Source organism: Labrus bergylta, chromosome 16, assembly GCF_963930695.1.
Source record: "Labrus bergylta chromosome 16, fLabBer1.1, whole genome shotgun sequence".
Lineage (NCBI taxonomy): Eukaryota > Metazoa > Chordata > Actinopteri > Labriformes > Labridae > Labrus > Labrus bergylta.
The window spans coordinates 15,704,952-15,722,451 of NC_089210.1; the positions used below are offsets into that span (position 1 = coordinate 15,704,952).

The following is a 17,500-nucleotide window of genomic DNA, read 5'->3' on the forward strand; positions in this document are numbered from 1 at the left end:
CTCTATTTGTCAGTCGGTCTGTCTGCAGGACGAGTCAGAGCCATAGAGGGAAACACACACACACACACTCACAGGGAGAGAGGGAGACGTATTTATGGCTGCGGTTATTTTACGACCTCAGCGACACATATTCCGTTTGGAAGAGTCAAAGAAAAGCAGGCCGAGCTGAGCCGAGCTTAGCCGAGCCGAGCCGACTTTTATATTCTAGAAGAAGAAAATAAAGAGAGTAGAAAAGAGATGACTTAGGATATTTAAGTTCTCTTTCATATGAGAGGAGAAAGTAGAAAACAAGTAGGCCTACGTGTGTGTGTGTGTGTGTGTGTGTGTGTGTGTGTGTGTGTGTGTGTGTGTGTGTGTGTGTGTGTGTGTGTGTGTGTGTGTGTGTGTGTGTGTGTGTGTGTGTGTGTGTGCTATATTTAGTTTATGTTCTGCTTTCTTTTATAAACATGTAAAACTAGGGCGCTACAAACACTCACATAATAAAACATTAATAATTAGCATGTAAATGATCTTCTAATAGAACAATTATTTTAGTGCTTCGCTGGTGTTTCCAGATTTATGGCATCATGTTAATAATTAAAAACATTCTCCAAACATTTGAACAAAGTGTAATGACAGTATTTCTTTTTGTGTTTTAATAAAAAAAACTAATTAGAAATAAAGAATAAAAAGGAGCTTCTTTATTCCACGCCATTAATCCCTCATTAAATATATAAATGTGTGCTTGAATTTTTCATCGCATTTATTTGAGTTATTTTAATTATTTAGTTTTTAATGTTTAGAAATGAGAGAACAAGCTTTCAAAGTTTAAACAGCATTTAATATTGAGTCATAGTTTAGTCTGCTGGAAATAAAATCTCCTCCTCGCTTTAGAGTCTGAATGATCGAGGCTGATTTATATTTTTCACCTGGGGAGAAGTGGCCCTCGTGGAGAGAATTTGAGGCGCGAGGCTGAGTTCTAATCAGTGTCAGGAAAAAGGAAGAAAAAAAATCAGAACAACTTGTGGACTGTTTCCTTTCCTCCTCTCCTTTTACATTTCATCCTAATCAACGTCACAGAGGCTGAAAATAATAATTCACCGCTCACGCTGATTAAACACAAGTGGAACACTTTACTGAACACACACACATCCCGGGACAGGACACAGAGACCCGTTCACAGCGCAGGACACGGGAAAGAAGCCGGTTCTGTCTCATCAATAAAAGTCGAACAGCTCTGAGATCATGTTCAGAAAAGTCTTCTAGATTATCACACACTCCTCTGATGGCGAGAAGAGAGGACACACACAAACAGAAAGCAGCCTGTGTGACATATACATCTAAACACCCGGCGGAATATACCAATTATAACCGCACAAACATCTCCATAATACACTTTACACTGTGAACTAACTCACACACACACGCACGGAACCACACACGAGCCGTGCGCGCCCCCGGCAGTGATTTACACTCTCCAAATTCATTTTAATGCGGTCGGTATTATCCGCAAAGCGCCGGGAATATGTTTTATTATTCGGTTGGTGCAGCAGCAACCCTCCCCAAGGGGCTGCGCGCGCGCGCGCGTGTGTGTGTGTGTGTGTGTTGTGTGTGTGTGTGTGTGTGTGTGCTGGTTTTATGGGTCCAACAACAGACGGAGGAAGACACACAGGGAGAGAAAGAATCAATTTAACGCGCGGAGGATTCCGGTGTGATTGCGCAATCTCACCGGGAAGCGCAGAAAATACTGAAGAGATTGGATGAGAATTAGAAAGAGAGGGAGAGAGGGAGATTGAAGAAGGGAGATAGAGAAAGAGGTGAGGTGGGGTAGGGAGGGAGGGGAGTCTCGGTAGTTCCCAGCCCCCCCCCCCTCTCTTCTTCCTCTCTCCAACGAAAGGAAAAGGGGCGAACGAATGCCAGGCACGGAAGCTCCCTATTGGTCAGTGAGAGGTCAGCTGGTCTCTGCCTCCCCCTTATCCCCCTCCTCACCCCATCCCGTCTTACACACACACACACACACACACACATACTCTCTCTCCTGTTCTCCCCCCTCTCTCTCTCTCTCTCTCTCTCTCTCTCTCTCTCTCTCTGTCCCACACTGGCACTCAGCCACCCAGCTGCCCCCCCTCCTCACCCTCACCCTCCTCACCCCCTCCTCCCAATCTGCGATAAACTAAGTGATAGCAGCAGCCCGTCGGACTGTCGGCTATAAAACACAACAAATCATAAAGTGCAGGCAGGGGAAGGAGGACGGGAGGGAGAACCGTTAGCCGTTAGCTGTTAGCCTCCTTCTACTCCTCCTCCTTCTTCTTCAGCGCGTGAACCTTGTTGTTGTGTTTGTCTCGTGCCCTCCTGTCCTCCCCTCTCCTTTTCTCTTCTTCTCATCCTCCTTCACTTTCTCTCGATGAGTTCCTATTTTGTCAACTCCTCTTTCCCGGTGACAATACCGGGAACGGGAGGCGGTGGCCAGGCGGCGGCGGAGTCGTTCCTGGGTCAGATCCCGCTCTACTCGTCGGGATACGCCGCCGACCACCCGCTCAGGCACTACCCGGCGGCGGCCGTTTCCGCCGCCGCTGCCGTTGCGTACGGCGCCAGTGGCGGTGTTCACCAGGATAAAGCGTACTCTGCGTCCTCTTACTACCAGCAGGCTGCAAACGGAGCGTACGGCGGGCACCGGGCGGCAGCGGGAGTCGGTGTAGGGGGCGCAGCCGGAGCAGGCACCTGCGACTATGCCGCGGCAGCAGCGGCGGCGGCGGCAGCAGCGGCAACGAGTTTTTACCGGGACAAGGAGCTCCCGTGCAGCCTGGAGGAGCACCAGCTCGCGCTGACGCAGGACGGCATGCACCGGAAAGTGGAGTGCGCGGGGCTGAGCGGCAAAGGGCTGTTAGGTGAAACGATGGACGACAAATCATCAGCGCCGATTTATCCGTGGATGCAGCGGATGAACGCGTGTAACGGTGAGTGTCTTCCTCTAGTTCTACATATTTTATGATCCCGTCATAAAAAGTGACGTTTGTTTCCTCTGCTGTCTCCTCTTCCTGCTCCTCCTCTCCCACGAGCTGCTTTATGATCCCGTTTGTTGGCCTGTCACTCAGTCATGTGCTCGCTTCTTTATTGTCCGTCATAAACCGGGTTTGTTTGGGTTCTGGCTCCTGTTACTGTAGTGACCTGCTGACCGGAGCTGCTACCGAGAAAGCTGAGAGGAAGAGGCTGTCAGGGAGTGTTGTGGGTGAACACAGGCAGCAGATAGAGAGACAGATAGAGAGAGAGGAAACTCAAAGCATGCAGCTCTGCAGACACTTCATCTTACTGTCCCTCACTTCTTATTCTTTTACCCGGGTTAGAAATGAGCACAAACAGGTAGAACATGAAACTTCTCAGCCTGATATTTGTGTCTTTTTCTCCTTTCTTCAAACTTCAAACACAGAAGAGCAGCTCTGTTATCTCCCGTGGAGCTCTCTCTGTTAACCTCTGTCAGCGCTGTTTATTCATAACCGAGCAGATTAGATATTAGACTCATAATGCAGCTCGTGCGTAAAGTCACCATGCAGGGGTCAGCGCGTGTACTGATTTATTAAAGCACGAGGCCGGCCTTTTTTAATGCCTGTTTTTTAATTAAAGGATAAATGTGCTGTTTTAAAGCCGGCTGAGTCTGTCCCGGGTGACGCAGAGCTGCAGGACTCTTCAGACAGATGAGGTGGAAACAGAGAATCAAACCTTTAAATGACAGGCTGAGGATTGAAATGGAGGCTGGAGAAGGAACAGAGTGGCACAAAAAAAAAGCCCCGAGAGCTGCTCCATAATCTGCTTCATCTGACGTTTTTTATTTATGGATTTGTGAGCTGTAGATATGTGCGGTTTGCTCTCACGGGTCGATAAAGAAACTGAAGCTGCTAAACTGACAACATGGCGATTTGTTTACAACCGGGGGCAAAAAAATATAAACTGTCAGTGAGGATCATAGAGCTCTGAAGACTTATTAATATTATTATTATTATTATTATAGATTATTCAGATATTTAAAGAGGTTTAATGACGTTTTGATTTAGTTCCGCGTCATCTTTTCATGCTTTGCCTTCTATTAAAATGAATCTGTATTATCTGTCTGAAATAAACATTTAAATAAATAAATAAAGCTTTATAGTGAGACTTCACTTCCGGCAAAAATCTTCTTCTTTTAGAAAGCTGGAGTTTTTTTTTTATTTAACTTTATTTAATTTCTCTGTGGGGAATTTAAAGAAACCTAAATATTAAAAGATGGAGTGAAGTTCCAGTTTCAGATGAACCCTCATACTCTCTTCTTCTTCTTCTCTCAGGGACCTTCGGCAGTCCCGGGAGGCGCGGGCGTCAGACGTACACGCGCTATCAGACCCTCGAGCTCGAGAAGGAGTTCCACTTCAACCGGTACCTCACGAGACGGAGAAGGATCGAGATCGCGCACGCACTCTGCCTCACGGAGCGGCAGATCAAGATCTGGTTCCAGAACCGGAGGATGAAGTGGAAGAAGGAGAACAAGCTCATCAACTCCTCCTCGTCGTCCTCCTCCTCCTCCTCCTCCTCCACGGTGAACGGAGTGGAGGAAGAGGAGAAACGGACTGATGAATGAAGACAGAATAAAAAATAAAAAACCGGAAGAGGAGGGTGGAAGAAAAGACTTGCTGGTGTATCCGTTCACCTCCACATCTTAAAGTTTGTCCGGACGTTTGTCTGGTGTGAAAACTCTGGGAGAAAACCTTTGATTTTATTTAATTTTTGTACCGGAGCAGAAACATGGAGGAAAGAAGGAGAGGAAGATTCGTTCTTATATCACCTCCTGCCACACGATGTATCTGTAGGTCATCAGAGCCGAAGAGAAAGACTCTCCAGAAGGAGCCGAAAACAAAAATCAGATCTTAAAAAACTAAAGGAAGGTGTTAAAGGGACGAGATCAAACATCCAAAATGTCTTTAAATATCGAAGAAATCAATCTGAGACATTTTCTTGTTGCATTCCAAAAAGAAACTACCTAACTTCATATTCTACCTTCTTCTTCTTCTTATGATTATTATTTCATTCAATGTACTTTCTCTGCAGGCACTTGTTTTTTGTTTCTTCCCGCCTCAATATTTTTATTTTCTTATTTTGTAACGTGCTGTGTGTGTGTGTATTAATTATACCTTTAAGTAACGTGCAAACACACACACACACACACACACACACACGCACACACACACACGCACACGCATAATGTGGGAGGACAAAGCTCTTAGAGAAGTGTGTGTAGGCCTGTGTCATACTGTGTTCATATTTAAACTGTATAGGATAAAAACACCGTGCACGGTGGAGATAATGTACATTTGGGGGGGGGGGGGGGGGGGGGTATTAGGGGGTAATTTTACCTTCCAGCTGTTTGACTTTTCCAGTATAGAGGGTTGGGGGTGGGGTGGGGTGGGGGGGTTGTAAACCTACTGATGTTATTCTCCAAACTACCTAAAGCGTTCAGGAAAGTGTTTATTTGTTTATTTTATGGATTTTTACATTGTTTATGTTCGTGTTTTTTGTCACGTAATTACGTAAACTACCTGAGAAACGTCAATAAAATGTAAAGAGATGAATGAGGTTGTTTTTAATTTATTTATTTATTGATGATTCAGGGATCTATATTTTACGATTTGAGTCCGCGAGGCCGAAGCAGAGTGAGCGCACGAGCTGTTGCACTCTGTGGGGAAGTGACACGGGGCGCGAGCTGCTGCTGATGGCGGGTTGAACTAATTGATGACCAGAAGGAGAGAGAGAGAGAGGGAGAGAGAAAGAGAGAGAAAGTTGACCTGTCCTCGAGCCGGCCAGCCTTACAGGTCACACACACACACACACACACACACACTTCACCCAGACAAAGTGGACAATGTCCTCGTGACCCTTTGAACTCTGCGTGTCCTCTGGGTGACCGGCGCGCGGGCCCCATGATCTCTCTCTCGGGATCTCAGATATATGCACGCGCCCTCAACACATAAATGCTTTCTCCTTAAAATAATGATCAGAGTAATGATGAACTCAAACACGTTTAATTACGACAACAATCACAACACAACAACAAACCCCTCTTCACTGAACTTGGAGACAAACTTCTGATTTTAGACTCGTCTGTTTTAATCTTCTTTTCTATTTCTGCTGTTAAAGTGTACAAATAAAACTCTCCAAAATAAAGATAAACACATCTTATTTATCTTTTTGTCCTAATGATGGCGCTGCAACATTCAAGATTACACTTTACAAAACGGCTTTAAAAAGAAGAAAATACTTTTATAATTTTCTAAGAAGCTCTCATTTTAACAGACTCCACTAATCTGAACATTTGGAAACATCAATTTGGTTCATTCAAAGCTACAAATGTAAAACTCATCTTAATATTATTACATATTTAAAATAAGCAGATTTATGAGGACTGCACTGAGAGAACATCCTCAGTTATTTGAAACAACATGCAGCCTGTGAGATTTAGTTGTTAATATAAAATATAATATAATCAGTAACATGACTCATAATCTATAAAAGTCTAACATTTAGTTTGTGAGCAGAATGCTACCAGTATCTAATATTTGATTTCTGCATGCTGGATACATTCACTTGTTGTCCTGAGTAAAGTGTGTTGAATTAAGAATATGAAGTTTGGATGGTTTGCATTCTGCAGCTCGGCCTGTCAGTGAGTCGATGAGGAAATGAAAAGATTCAGTCTGAGCTTCGGAGAGTCAGTCAGTCAACATGTAATGTGATTACATAGCACCGCTGCGTTTCAGTGAAGTGTTCACAAACAAGAACAGAGATAAAGTCAACTTCAGATCCTCTCTTCTGGACATGAAACCTGCAGTAATCATAATTGTAACATGTCTCACTCTGACCCTCAGCACTGATTTACACTCTTACTGTGTTTGTTATATTTTGTCACAGGAAGTTTGAGATCTTTATTTTCTCCATTTCAACTTTTTGTTTCTGAAAATACAAAGTTTTCTAGACTTTATAAAAGCTGCTTTATTAACTCTCTGACGTTCTGAGATGATTCAGATTGCTGGAGAAGACATGTTTGGATTTGAGTTGAAATATGAAATAGTCTGAAAGTGGAGGCTTTTAAACATCTGTACGCAGCTCCAAACGAGGATCTAAGCACTCTGCAGATGACAACGAAGTGAGCACACATTTGTGCAGACTATATGTGACAATGTCTGCCGTTTATCTCGATGATTTTATCCATAAACTGTTTGAAGCAGATTTAGAATGTGTCTGCAGGTGAAGCTGGTTTCTCTGCTAAGAGGGATTCATGTGCAAACTTTAACATGACGAGTTAGATTTCAAACAGTGTGCAAGACTTGAAGTAGTTTTTACAAAGGCAAATGTTCTTCTTCACTTTTTAAATCTTTATTCAATCTAAGAAAATGATGGACATTGTTTCCACTCGTGTGAAACAGAGGTTTTAGTTTGGACTGTAGGCCGGTTCATGGTACAAATATTCAGTGTGATGGTGGAAATCTAAATATATCGAGAGGAGTATGTCCAGAGCTCTGTGCCAACTGGGTCTCTGCCTCCTCCTCATCGTTTCTGCAGCCTGCAGGCCATTCCTCGCACACTTTGGCCTGCGCTAACATTCAGGCTGAGAGCTGATTTAGTGTGGATATCAAACCTGCAGAGTGTAAGATAATAAACCTGATCTCCGTTTGTTACTTTCAGCCTGTTCCAGTTGTTCTAACCCGCCTGGACACTCGACTCAGTCGAGATGATTTCCATTCCAAACTGCTGGTTTGTGTTGTAGACTCAGTGTGAGAGCAGCTGAGTGTCTGAAATGTGGCCTGACACTACATACACCACACACACACACACACACACACACACACACACACACACACACACAAACACACACACACTCCCCACAGCATTCATTTGTATCATTTCACACACACAAATCTGGAACTCTTCATCTGTCCCATGTTTGAGCCTGTGTGCATGAACACGAGTGTGTGTCAGAATGAAACATGCACACCCGATTGCACAGTGAGGGCTACTGCAACACACACACACTCACTCACACACACACTCACTCACACTCTCAGAGGCACCCCGGCTGAAATGCATCCCGAGCCAGGAATCAACAAATCATAAATCAGCAGATTTCCATCCAGTGTGGACGTCACAGATCAGGTTTAACATTCCTCCTCTGCAGCTGGAGGGGAAGAGAGAGAGAGGGGGGGGGGGGAGAGAGAGAGAGAGAGAGCACAGAGAGAGAGAGTGCACAGAGAGAGACAGAGAGACAGAGGGAGAGCGAGAGAGAGAGGGGGGGAGAGAGAGAGCGAGAGAGCGAGAGAGAGAGAGAGAGTGCACAGAGAGAGAGAGAGTGCACAGAGAGAGAGAGAGAGAGGGAGAGAGAGAGGGAGAGAGAGAGAGTGCACAGAGAGAGAGAGAGAGGAACAGTAGGTCAAATCTGACAAGAGTCTGACTGTTTATGTGAATATTTCTAGATGTGTGTGTGTGTGTGTGTGTGTGTGTGTGTGTGTGTGTGTGTGTGTGTGTGTGTGTGTGTGTGTGTGTGTGTGTGTGTGTGTGTGTTAAAGCTGGTGTTGTGACAGTTAGCTGTCATCATGTCTGGCTCTGAACATGTCTGAGAGGGAATAATCATTCTGCAGAGGGTCTCACGTGACAAGAGAAAGTACAAAAAAAATAGAAAATGATGGGATTGATGTAAATATTAAAGTTAAATAATTGAGATGAATTTAAATGAGATTGTTAAAGTGAAGAAGTGATTGAGGCCTCTGGTCTGTTGATTGTTAGAGAGGACAGTTCACGTGCCATGATTGCGTAACTACATCTGGTCACAGCTGTGCCACAGGCGTGCGTAATGACGCAGTGATGTGCCAAATATGGCACAGTGAGACTTTCTTCATATTTATGACGTTCCGGACACCACTTGTTGTTGTTGTTATTATTCTAATGATTATATCATTATTTTAAATATATTTTTTATTATTGTACTTGTTACTTTTTCTTGTTGGCTGAGTTGCAAAAGAAAACCCTGAACTCTCAGCTGAAGGAGCAGAGATATTATTATCGTCTTTTGTGACGAGCTGAATATTTAGGGGTTATTTATCATTATTTATGGTCACAGGTTTCTCATTTCCAGCCTCAGAGAAGGTCAATGAACAGGCCTGAGTGATGAGAGACATTCACACTCGCAGAGAGAGAGAGGGAGAATATTTTATAACAGATCTCTGAGACTTTTTTCCTGTCGACTTTCTCTGAGTCTATCTTTCTTTTTTAATCAGTGCAATAAATTATGTCTGCAGTAGGTGGCGCTCTGAGCTCACCCCCGGCACCTCCAGCAGCAGAACAAACGGGTGAGAGAGAGAGAGGGGGAGGAGAAAGAGAGCGAGAGAGAGAGCTTCCCCCGCCCACCCCTTCATCATTAGAAACCTCAGAGCATGAATTACCTCTCCAAAGTCATCGGCGAGAATTTACGACTGGTCAACAAAAGCACGTGACCACCCCCCCTCCTTCTCTCCGTCTCTCTCTCTCTCCTCCCTCACCTCACCCCTCACCTCCCCCATCACACACACACTCACACACCCCTCAATCCAACACACACACCACCCCACCCCCATATTTGGACGGCGCATACATAGCTAAAAACGAAGTACAGTGCAACGCCATAATTCACTAATACATCATAAATCGTTGAAAGTACCCGCGTTATAACGACCAAGAGAAATCTAACAAATCAAGCGCCCCTTATCCTCAGCTGTGAGCTGCAACTCTCTAAAACAACCTAAATGAGCTCGTACTTTGTAAACTCGTTCTCGGGGCGCTACCCAAATGGCCCCGACTATCAACTGCTGAATTATGGAGCCAGCAGCGGCGCAATGAACGGCGGGACGTACAGGGACTCTTCCTCCGCCACCATGCACCATGCGACGGGCTCTTACGGCTACAGCTACAATGGCATGGACCTGACCGTAACCAACCGGGGAGGGGGGAGCAGCGGAGGCGCCAACACCGGAGGACACTTCGGGGGCGGCTCGGTCGTAGGGGACTCCCTGGGTTTCGGCTCCTCCGCCCCGGAGAGGAGCTTCAGACAGCCGTCCAGCTGCTCCCTCGCCTCTGCGGCAGACTCCCTCCTGTTACCCGGCAGTGAAGACTCCAAGCTGGGTGGACAGAACTCTTCTCCCCGCTCCGAGCAACCAGGAAGCGCTAACCTCAGCTCACCAAACCTGTCCTCCGCCTCCTCCTCGGGCGGCGGCGGCTCGACGCGGCGTTTCACGGAGCTGGATGACGCGTCGCCAGAGCCCGAGGAGCTGCAGCACAACCGGGACACCGGGCACGGCAGCAACCAACCGCCCAGGAGCAGGCAGAAGCAGGAGGGCGGCCCGGCGGGAGCAGGAGCGGGCAGCACGGCGGGCAGCGAGGCTTCTCCTCAGATATTTCCCTGGATGAGAAAGCTGCACATTAACCATGGTACATGCTGCTCCTCATTATCTGTTTCATACAGAACGCTGAGTCCTGTATGTTTGGACACATGGGGGGGGTGACAGTTTAGTGCTCTGTGCCTCTTTTTATGTTTGTACACACACTACAATTCGCTGCTGCTTTGATTTGAGTTAAGAAAATTGCTGACACAAACACACACACACACACATCTCGTTGTTGTCCGCAGCCCGTCGAGCATTTTTCCACTGCGTCAGTTTAATATTTTCATGAGACTGTCAGAAATCAGTCAGCAGGGTGTTTGAGCCTCCCAGTGAACTCAATGAATCTGTTTGATTTTGTTCTCATCAAGATAAAATTATTCAGATATTTATTTCACGTGTTGGAAAATCAGAAATGAAATAACAGACAGCTGCACAGCCTGTTGGAGTTATCGTGTCGTGTCAGAGCATCAGGCTGTTTTTTGTTTTGCATTTCCCTCCTGTAGAAGCAAGGGACGCCGGATGGTTTGCCCCCTCTGTCCCTCTCCCCCCCCCCTCCCTTTTTTTTATTTTAGCAAATTCCACAAAAGCGCCATAAATCTGTCAGGGGAGAGGAGAGCCGGGCAGCAGAGACCAACAGGCTGAGCAGCTCAGACAGAGCCGGGTGGGAAAAGAAAAAAAGAAAGAGGAGGCCAGGAAGGCTTTGGAGGCTGCTGCTCCTTTGAAAAGTGAAGCTTTATTACGTGTGGGAACTTTATTAGGGAGGTGAGGCAGAGGACGGGGCAATAAAACCCTGAAGGGAGCTAGGGGGGAATGAAAAGGGGGGGATTGAGAGGGTGACGGTGAAGAGGGGAGGTTAAAAAAGAAAACAGTAATGTGACAAATAAAAGCAAATCTTTTAGCGCAGGCTGTGGAGTGGAAATAAAATGTGTGGAGAAAGAGGGCTGTCAGAATCAGGGGCTGAGCTTTTGTTGCGCCTTTACGCACGTTGGTTCTGATGGCACTATGGGTGAAAACAGCATTTTATTTGTGTGTGGTGGAAGAGAGAGTGAAGACAGAAAAATATAAACACCTGTAGCTACAATTTACTAGATTACAATGCAGCATGAAGAATAAACACACCGCTCTGCAGTGCGTAATGTGCGTCAAAGAGGGCTGATCCAACATGCGTTTAGGCCATTGCTGGTGGCTACGCTTATATTTAATTTAGGATGTTTTTTTTATATTTATTTAACACTAACTGTGTATTTATCTAAATAATCAGCTGTTTCTGTGCACCCAAACACCCCCCCCCCCTCCCCCCCTAACAGCCTTCTGTTCGCTCCAAACCCTCAGATATGACGGGCCCGGACGGAAAACGGGCGCGGACGGCGTACACCCGCTACCAGACGCTCGAGCTGGAGAAAGAGTTCCACTTTAACCGGTACCTCACGAGACGACGAAGGATCGAAATCGCGCACGCGCTCTGCCTCACCGAGCGACAGATCAAGATCTGGTTCCAGAACCGGAGGATGAAGTGGAAGAAGGACAACAAATTGAAAAGCATGAGCCTCTCCTCGGCCGGCAGCGCCTTCCAACCCTGAAAAAATATATTACAACAACAACAAAAAAAATCCTCCGTCCATCTCTTTGGGAAGCACGTGCAGGCTTCAAAAGACACAAAACTAAAAGAAACTTGAAGAGACGAAGCGCGTGGAGAGAGGAGCGCGAGGAGACGGTGATGAAGAAAACATGTAAAACAAGCAGATTCCAAATCTAGATTTTAAAAACACTCCCTGAGTACTGTACAGCAGCGCAGCACTTTTTATTTGTCGGCATGTTGTTGGTCTTTGATGTTTCAGAGCAACATAAAAAATAATGACGGTGGTACAAAAACAAAACAAAGTAGTGTTCCTGTTTGTTGTCGTCGTTTTAAAAAAAGAAGTGTCTGAAGGAGAGGATGAATAATGCTACCTAACTACCTACATCCTACCTACTACCTGTTGTTTGATGTCTAAGTATCGTTTTATATGTCTCGTATTTGAAAAGTTAGCATGAGTGCTCTTATTGTAACTTATTTACAGCCAATAACGCGAGTATAGCGTATTAGTCTGAGTCCCCCTTAATCTGTTATTTACCTCCCAACCAATCTTTCTCCCTCTGTGTGTGTGTGTGTGTGTGTGTGTGTGTGTGTGTGTGTGTATGTGTGTGTGTGTGTGTGTGTGTGTGTGTTGTCTAAACACAGCCCTTAGAATCCATCAATAATGTTGTGTAAAGCTCTATTATTCATAAAAAAAGTGTAACTGTATATTGTTATTATTGTAATTATTGAATCCATGTTGCAGAAAGGATGTAAATAGATATGTATTGACATTTTTAAATGTGACCATTTGGCTATCTGTAGTTGCAGAGTGTGTGTGTGTGTGTGTGTGAGAGAGAGAGATAGAGAGAGAGAGAGTGTGAGAGAGCATGTGATGGAAATAGCTACCGTCCTGTGAGGCCTGTGAGCTTTCTGCCAATGAGCTTTTTGTATTTGTTTGTAACTTGGAGTAAAAAAAAACAATAATAAAGTTTCCAATACTCATTAAAAAAACAGACTTCACTAGCTGCTCGTGCATCAAACAAACACACACACACGTGCCAAAAGTTGAACAGAATCTTCAGCTTGTCAACAAACTCCTGATTAGATCAATAAATAGGGAACATTTAAAACCTCTTGTGAATATTTGAATTAACTACAAACATGAACCAAACTCTGCTGAAAGTCAAATAACAGAAATCAATCTGACTAAAAAAAATAGTCATGTTTTTTTAAACGTATTGTCTGACAAATCAAAGTAGAAAACTAACTTTCTTATAACGTCCACCACAGTCCATAAAACCTTCTTGTGCATATGTCTGAGCCACATTTAAGGACATTTTAACAGCAGAACGCTTTCAGCACAACCAAATGATTCAAGGTGGTTACACCGAGCTGCACCGTGCGTAAAGATGCAAACCGGAGGCCTGTCTTCGGGTTTCCAGGCCTCACTTTGCCACATTTCCAAGGCGACAACCTCCTCCTGCAGCTCACCAATCACCGAACAAGCTGCATTAAACTCACACAGAACAGATGCACACAGGCCAATTTCCATCTCTGCTGGCCGAGTCTGAAAAGACAAATTGGTCACTTTTCTCTAAACGACCTCCCTTTCCGCCCTAACGGAGGCCGCTCCCGGCCAAATTAAGTTACCTTCGCCCAGTTTCCAACTGTAAACAAGCAGCTGAACTTTTAAACTCACCGGCTGATGCTGCTGCAGATTCTCTGCTCTCAAACGGCTCTTTTTCTGAGCTGATAGCGGGGAAACAAGGTCCTGCTCCGAGCCTCATCTGGACACATCTCCTGCCTCCTCTGTGTGTGTGTCTAAGTGTGTGTGTGTGTGTGTGTGTGTGTGTGTTGAGATATATTTTTTTTAAAGCTAACCCCCTTCTGCTTTGGGCCAAACTATAAAAAAAGAAGGCAGCTTTGACATTTACATGTCAAACGGATGAGGGTTTTTATCTCCACGTTGATCGTAAAGCTCAGGCCTGCCTCAGACTGATACCTCTCACTGGCTCTGCTCTGGTCACGTGGGGTCCATAAAGTTAGTTTTATGGTTTTGGGGAGTTGACAGTGTACTATATATTTCACATTCTAGAAAGCAAGTGACGGTTTAACGGCTTCGCGGGGATCCTAAAGGGGTCAGTAAAGTAGAGACAGAGCGGGAGAGGGCGGGAGTGTGTGTGGGTGAGAGAGAGAGAGCAGGCCACTACTACCGGCCGCTGTTCCTGCTCCGGTTCACACGCGGAGCCCGGGAGCTCCGGTCTGCGCCGCTGTGGACGCTGGGAAAACCCGGTGGAGAGACTGAGCCTGGACGCAAAGTAAGTAGTGTTTGAAGGCTGCCTATAAGTGGGGGCTAAGTAGAGAGGGGAGGGGGCGAGGGTGGTAAAGGGAGAGAGAGAGAGGGAGCTGTGTAATTACCATGTCACTCACTCTCTCTGCGCTGCTGCTGTATTAACGCGCGCCGGTGTATTTGAGATATTTGAGATGTGATGTTGTGGCTGCATGGCAGGGACCTCGCGACGGTGCTGGCGTCACCGACTGAGTGAGATGTAACGTGTGTGCACGATCGAAGTCGTGTGTACTTTTTGTATAGTCCCCAATGGATGTGTCCGTGGCTGCAGTGCGTGCGTAATGATGGCGCGCTGGCACTCAGATGTGTATGAAAATATCTGGAAGCAAACGGAGTGGTTAACCTCCTTACAGTGGTTGTGTGTGTGTGTACGTGTGTGAGGTTCTTATTTCTCAAACTTTAATAAGGTCTAGTTGGAGTTTTGAGTGATGCCTTCACTGATGATCAGGCGCAGGGCAGCAGATGTTGGTTGTTTACGCGGTTTTTGAAGGTGTGAAACTGATCTGACTCAAATGTTTTCCGTCCCTCTGGATCACACGGAAAATATATAACTATCAAGTTGAGAAGGGAATTTCCCATTTCATCCTAGAAGGCTTTTATTGCCTCTCTTTTTGTTGTTGGAAAGGAAACATTTCATATCACTGTACGTTTGTTTTGACACTTTTACGCACGACTATCGTGTGCGTAAAACCGTTTCAATGTGGGATTTAGAGCTGGGAAAAGACCCGTGTGTGCTAACATTATCCAAGAAGTAAATGTACAAGGTCACACACACACACACACATACACACACATATACGCACACACACACACACACACACACACACACATACACACACACATACACACACACACACACACACACACATCATGGAATATGCGTCCTTGGGTACAAGAAAATCTTTGTCGTCCCCCGCCCTTGTATTTTCCAGGCAGGATGGGTGTGAGTGAAAAAGGGTCGTGGATACAAACATTCCCAAGGTTCAATATCAGAGTCCTTGTTGGTTATTTTACACCACACACACTCTCACATGAACACAGACATTTTATATTTGCTCAACTTAATATGCATGATCTTGAAGAGTATCCTTTAAATTGAATCAAATTTCTACAATATTACTAGATATGGGCCAAAGATCCATGACAAATAGTTAACCCGGGTAAAAAAAAACCCGTTCAGTGCAGTATTTCAAACCTTCAGTTTCCCCTTTAAGATCCTGAAAGTCTCTGGTATTAAGTTCTCTTCAAAGGGAATAGACATCAAACTGAACCAAACAGTCGGGCTACAGTTTTTGCTTTTGAAGGGAAACCTTTTTGAAGCCGATTTAATCTGAGTCCACGAGCTGTGAACGGAACCTGCAACTGTGTGATAACTTTGTAGTGAATTGTTTGACTGATGAAACTATAGTTCTGGTGTTTTACAAACCCACGAGGGCCGGGCAGCTTGTGTGCAGGACAGGTGAATTAAATACAATCAAATATTAGTGAAAATGTTTTTGTTTTCCTAAGTGTGTTTCTCGCGTGACACACTTAGGACAAACACGCTGATCACAAACAAACGCTGCAAAGACATGACATGAAACAACACGACAGAAAAACTCCGAATCAGAAGTTATTCAATCTGCTAATTATCAAGTTTTATAAATCAGGAATTAAAACTAAACGACACAAAGATGACTTAAACAAACTTCAAGTCAGATTTAACGGCCAAATAACACATTGAAAACTATGTGAATGAAACCAGTTAGGGAACGTGGCGCTGACCGAATATAATTGAAAGATGAAGAGAGTGAGATTTAACTGAAACAAGACTCTTCATTGAAATGACTTAATGGACTTCTATGAAGCAGTGAACTGTGAGAACTCACTGACAGACTGCCAAACATGTCCAAGAAGCGAGGAAATACAGAAAGACTAAGATAAGACTCAGACAGATGAATGTATGATTGTTGAAGGAATAATGTGTGTGTGTGTGTAAACAAGATCAAGTGTGTGTGAACTTGTTATTCCAGATATTTAAACACATTTTAACCGTTTTAAGAGAGACCGAAAATAACCCCAAACTTCCGGTGATGTTCAGAACTATTTTATAAAAACTGGACTTTGTGTGTGTTTATCTTTCTTAGTCCCTGACACTGGTTCTCCTCTGATGTCTCACGAGCTGTCAAACACTCCGGCTACCAGTCACGCGGCCCCCGTCCTCTCCTCCTCGCGCTTCTTAATGCTCAGATCCATCCCGGAAAATTGTTTAATGTCTCGTGCCAAGGCGGACGATCACGTTCCCGTCTTAAATTACATCTTTTTTATTTTTTTTAAAACAGTCTCTGCTGCTTCACTAGTCCCGGTACGGATGATTCTTCACTTCATTTCCGGTGATTTAAATGTCTAAAATGCGAATGACGTCACAATAAAAATTAATAGTTCTCCTTTTGTGTTAAAATCAAGCGAGACAAGGACCGCAAGAAGAGGCCAACAAACCGGAAGTGAATGGAAAAATGGCTGATTTTCACTTCTGACATACAACACAATGAATTATAAATATAAAAAATATAATGTAGACAATAAACTGCATCTACTGAGCACCGAGAAAGACCGAGATAAATGGCTGAAAGCTTCTTTAAAAACAGAAGCGAGGGTCTTATTAAATTAGGTTAGATTGCTGCCCATTGCCTGACTTATTGGGTAATGTGAGTTTTTTATTATTTGTTGTGTTTTATGAAATAATCCCTCAACTCTCGTCCGTGTAAAGTATTATATTTATTAAATAGGAAGTGTAATTCTTCTGTGCACTAGACTAAATCAGGGTTCTTTTTTGTCTTATTTTCTCCTTTTAATTTTCCATGTTTCCACCGTCCCTGAACTAAACCTGCTCCTCTTTACAGTGAGGGGGCTACTTTGTGCTAACCACGACCACACAGAGAATCCTGTGCTCCGCGCTAATCACAGAGGAGGATTGTGCTTCCGGAAGTCCCCTCCGAGCTCTCAAACTCTCATTTATTATGCTCTCCTTACGCACGAGGCGGCCTGGCATGCAGCCTCGATGCGTTTTCAGTCTGCGGATTCCTGACGATGCCCTCCGCCATCACACAGATTTTTCACGAGCTTCACAAGAATGTTATTTGGACTCACGTGAGGGACACCATAAATTATTCAGACACCAGAGGAGGGCTGAACGTGAAGACGACG

The 17,500-nt window shown here is 44.8% G+C and overlaps 2 protein-coding genes and 1 long non-coding RNA gene across 7 annotated transcripts in view; 2 read left to right on the plus strand and 1 right to left on the minus strand.

The window, feature by feature from the left end:
- LOC114921232 (uncharacterized) overlaps nt 1–13,777 on the minus strand; it is a 21,703-nt gene extending 7,926 nt beyond the window's left edge. For 2 of the 3 annotated variants that reach the window (XR_003809524.2, XR_010668861.1), the window contains exon 1: nt 9,963–10,078. This is a non-coding gene — a long non-coding RNA (uncharacterized lncRNA). Of the gene's footprint in view, nt 1–9,962; nt 10,079–13,663 lie in introns of those variants that run through there. The other variant, XR_010668862.1, reaches the window with a different exon arrangement.
- hoxb3a (homeobox B3a) overlaps nt 1–17,500 on the plus strand; it is an 87,193-nt gene that overhangs the window by 9,215 nt on the left and 60,478 nt on the right. Inside the window, exon 1 of one of the 3 annotated variants that reach the window (XM_065964520.1) lies at nt 13,781–14,282. The exons of the other annotated variants lie outside the window; for them this stretch is intronic. The gene's annotated coding sequence lies outside the window, so the exon portion shown is untranslated. Of the gene's footprint in view, nt 1–13,780; nt 14,283–17,500 lie in introns of those variants that run through there. 3 annotated transcript variants of the gene reach the window in all.
- hoxb6a (homeobox B6a) lies at nt 2,059–5,213 on the plus strand. The gene is made up of 2 exons (XM_020652825.3): nt 2,059–2,936; nt 4,296–5,213. Exons 1-2 carry the CDS (start codon nt 2,384–2,386, stop codon nt 4,583–4,585), a joined length of 843 nt encoding a protein of 280 aa, XP_020508481.2. The 5' UTR covers nt 2,059–2,383; the 3' UTR covers nt 4,586–5,213.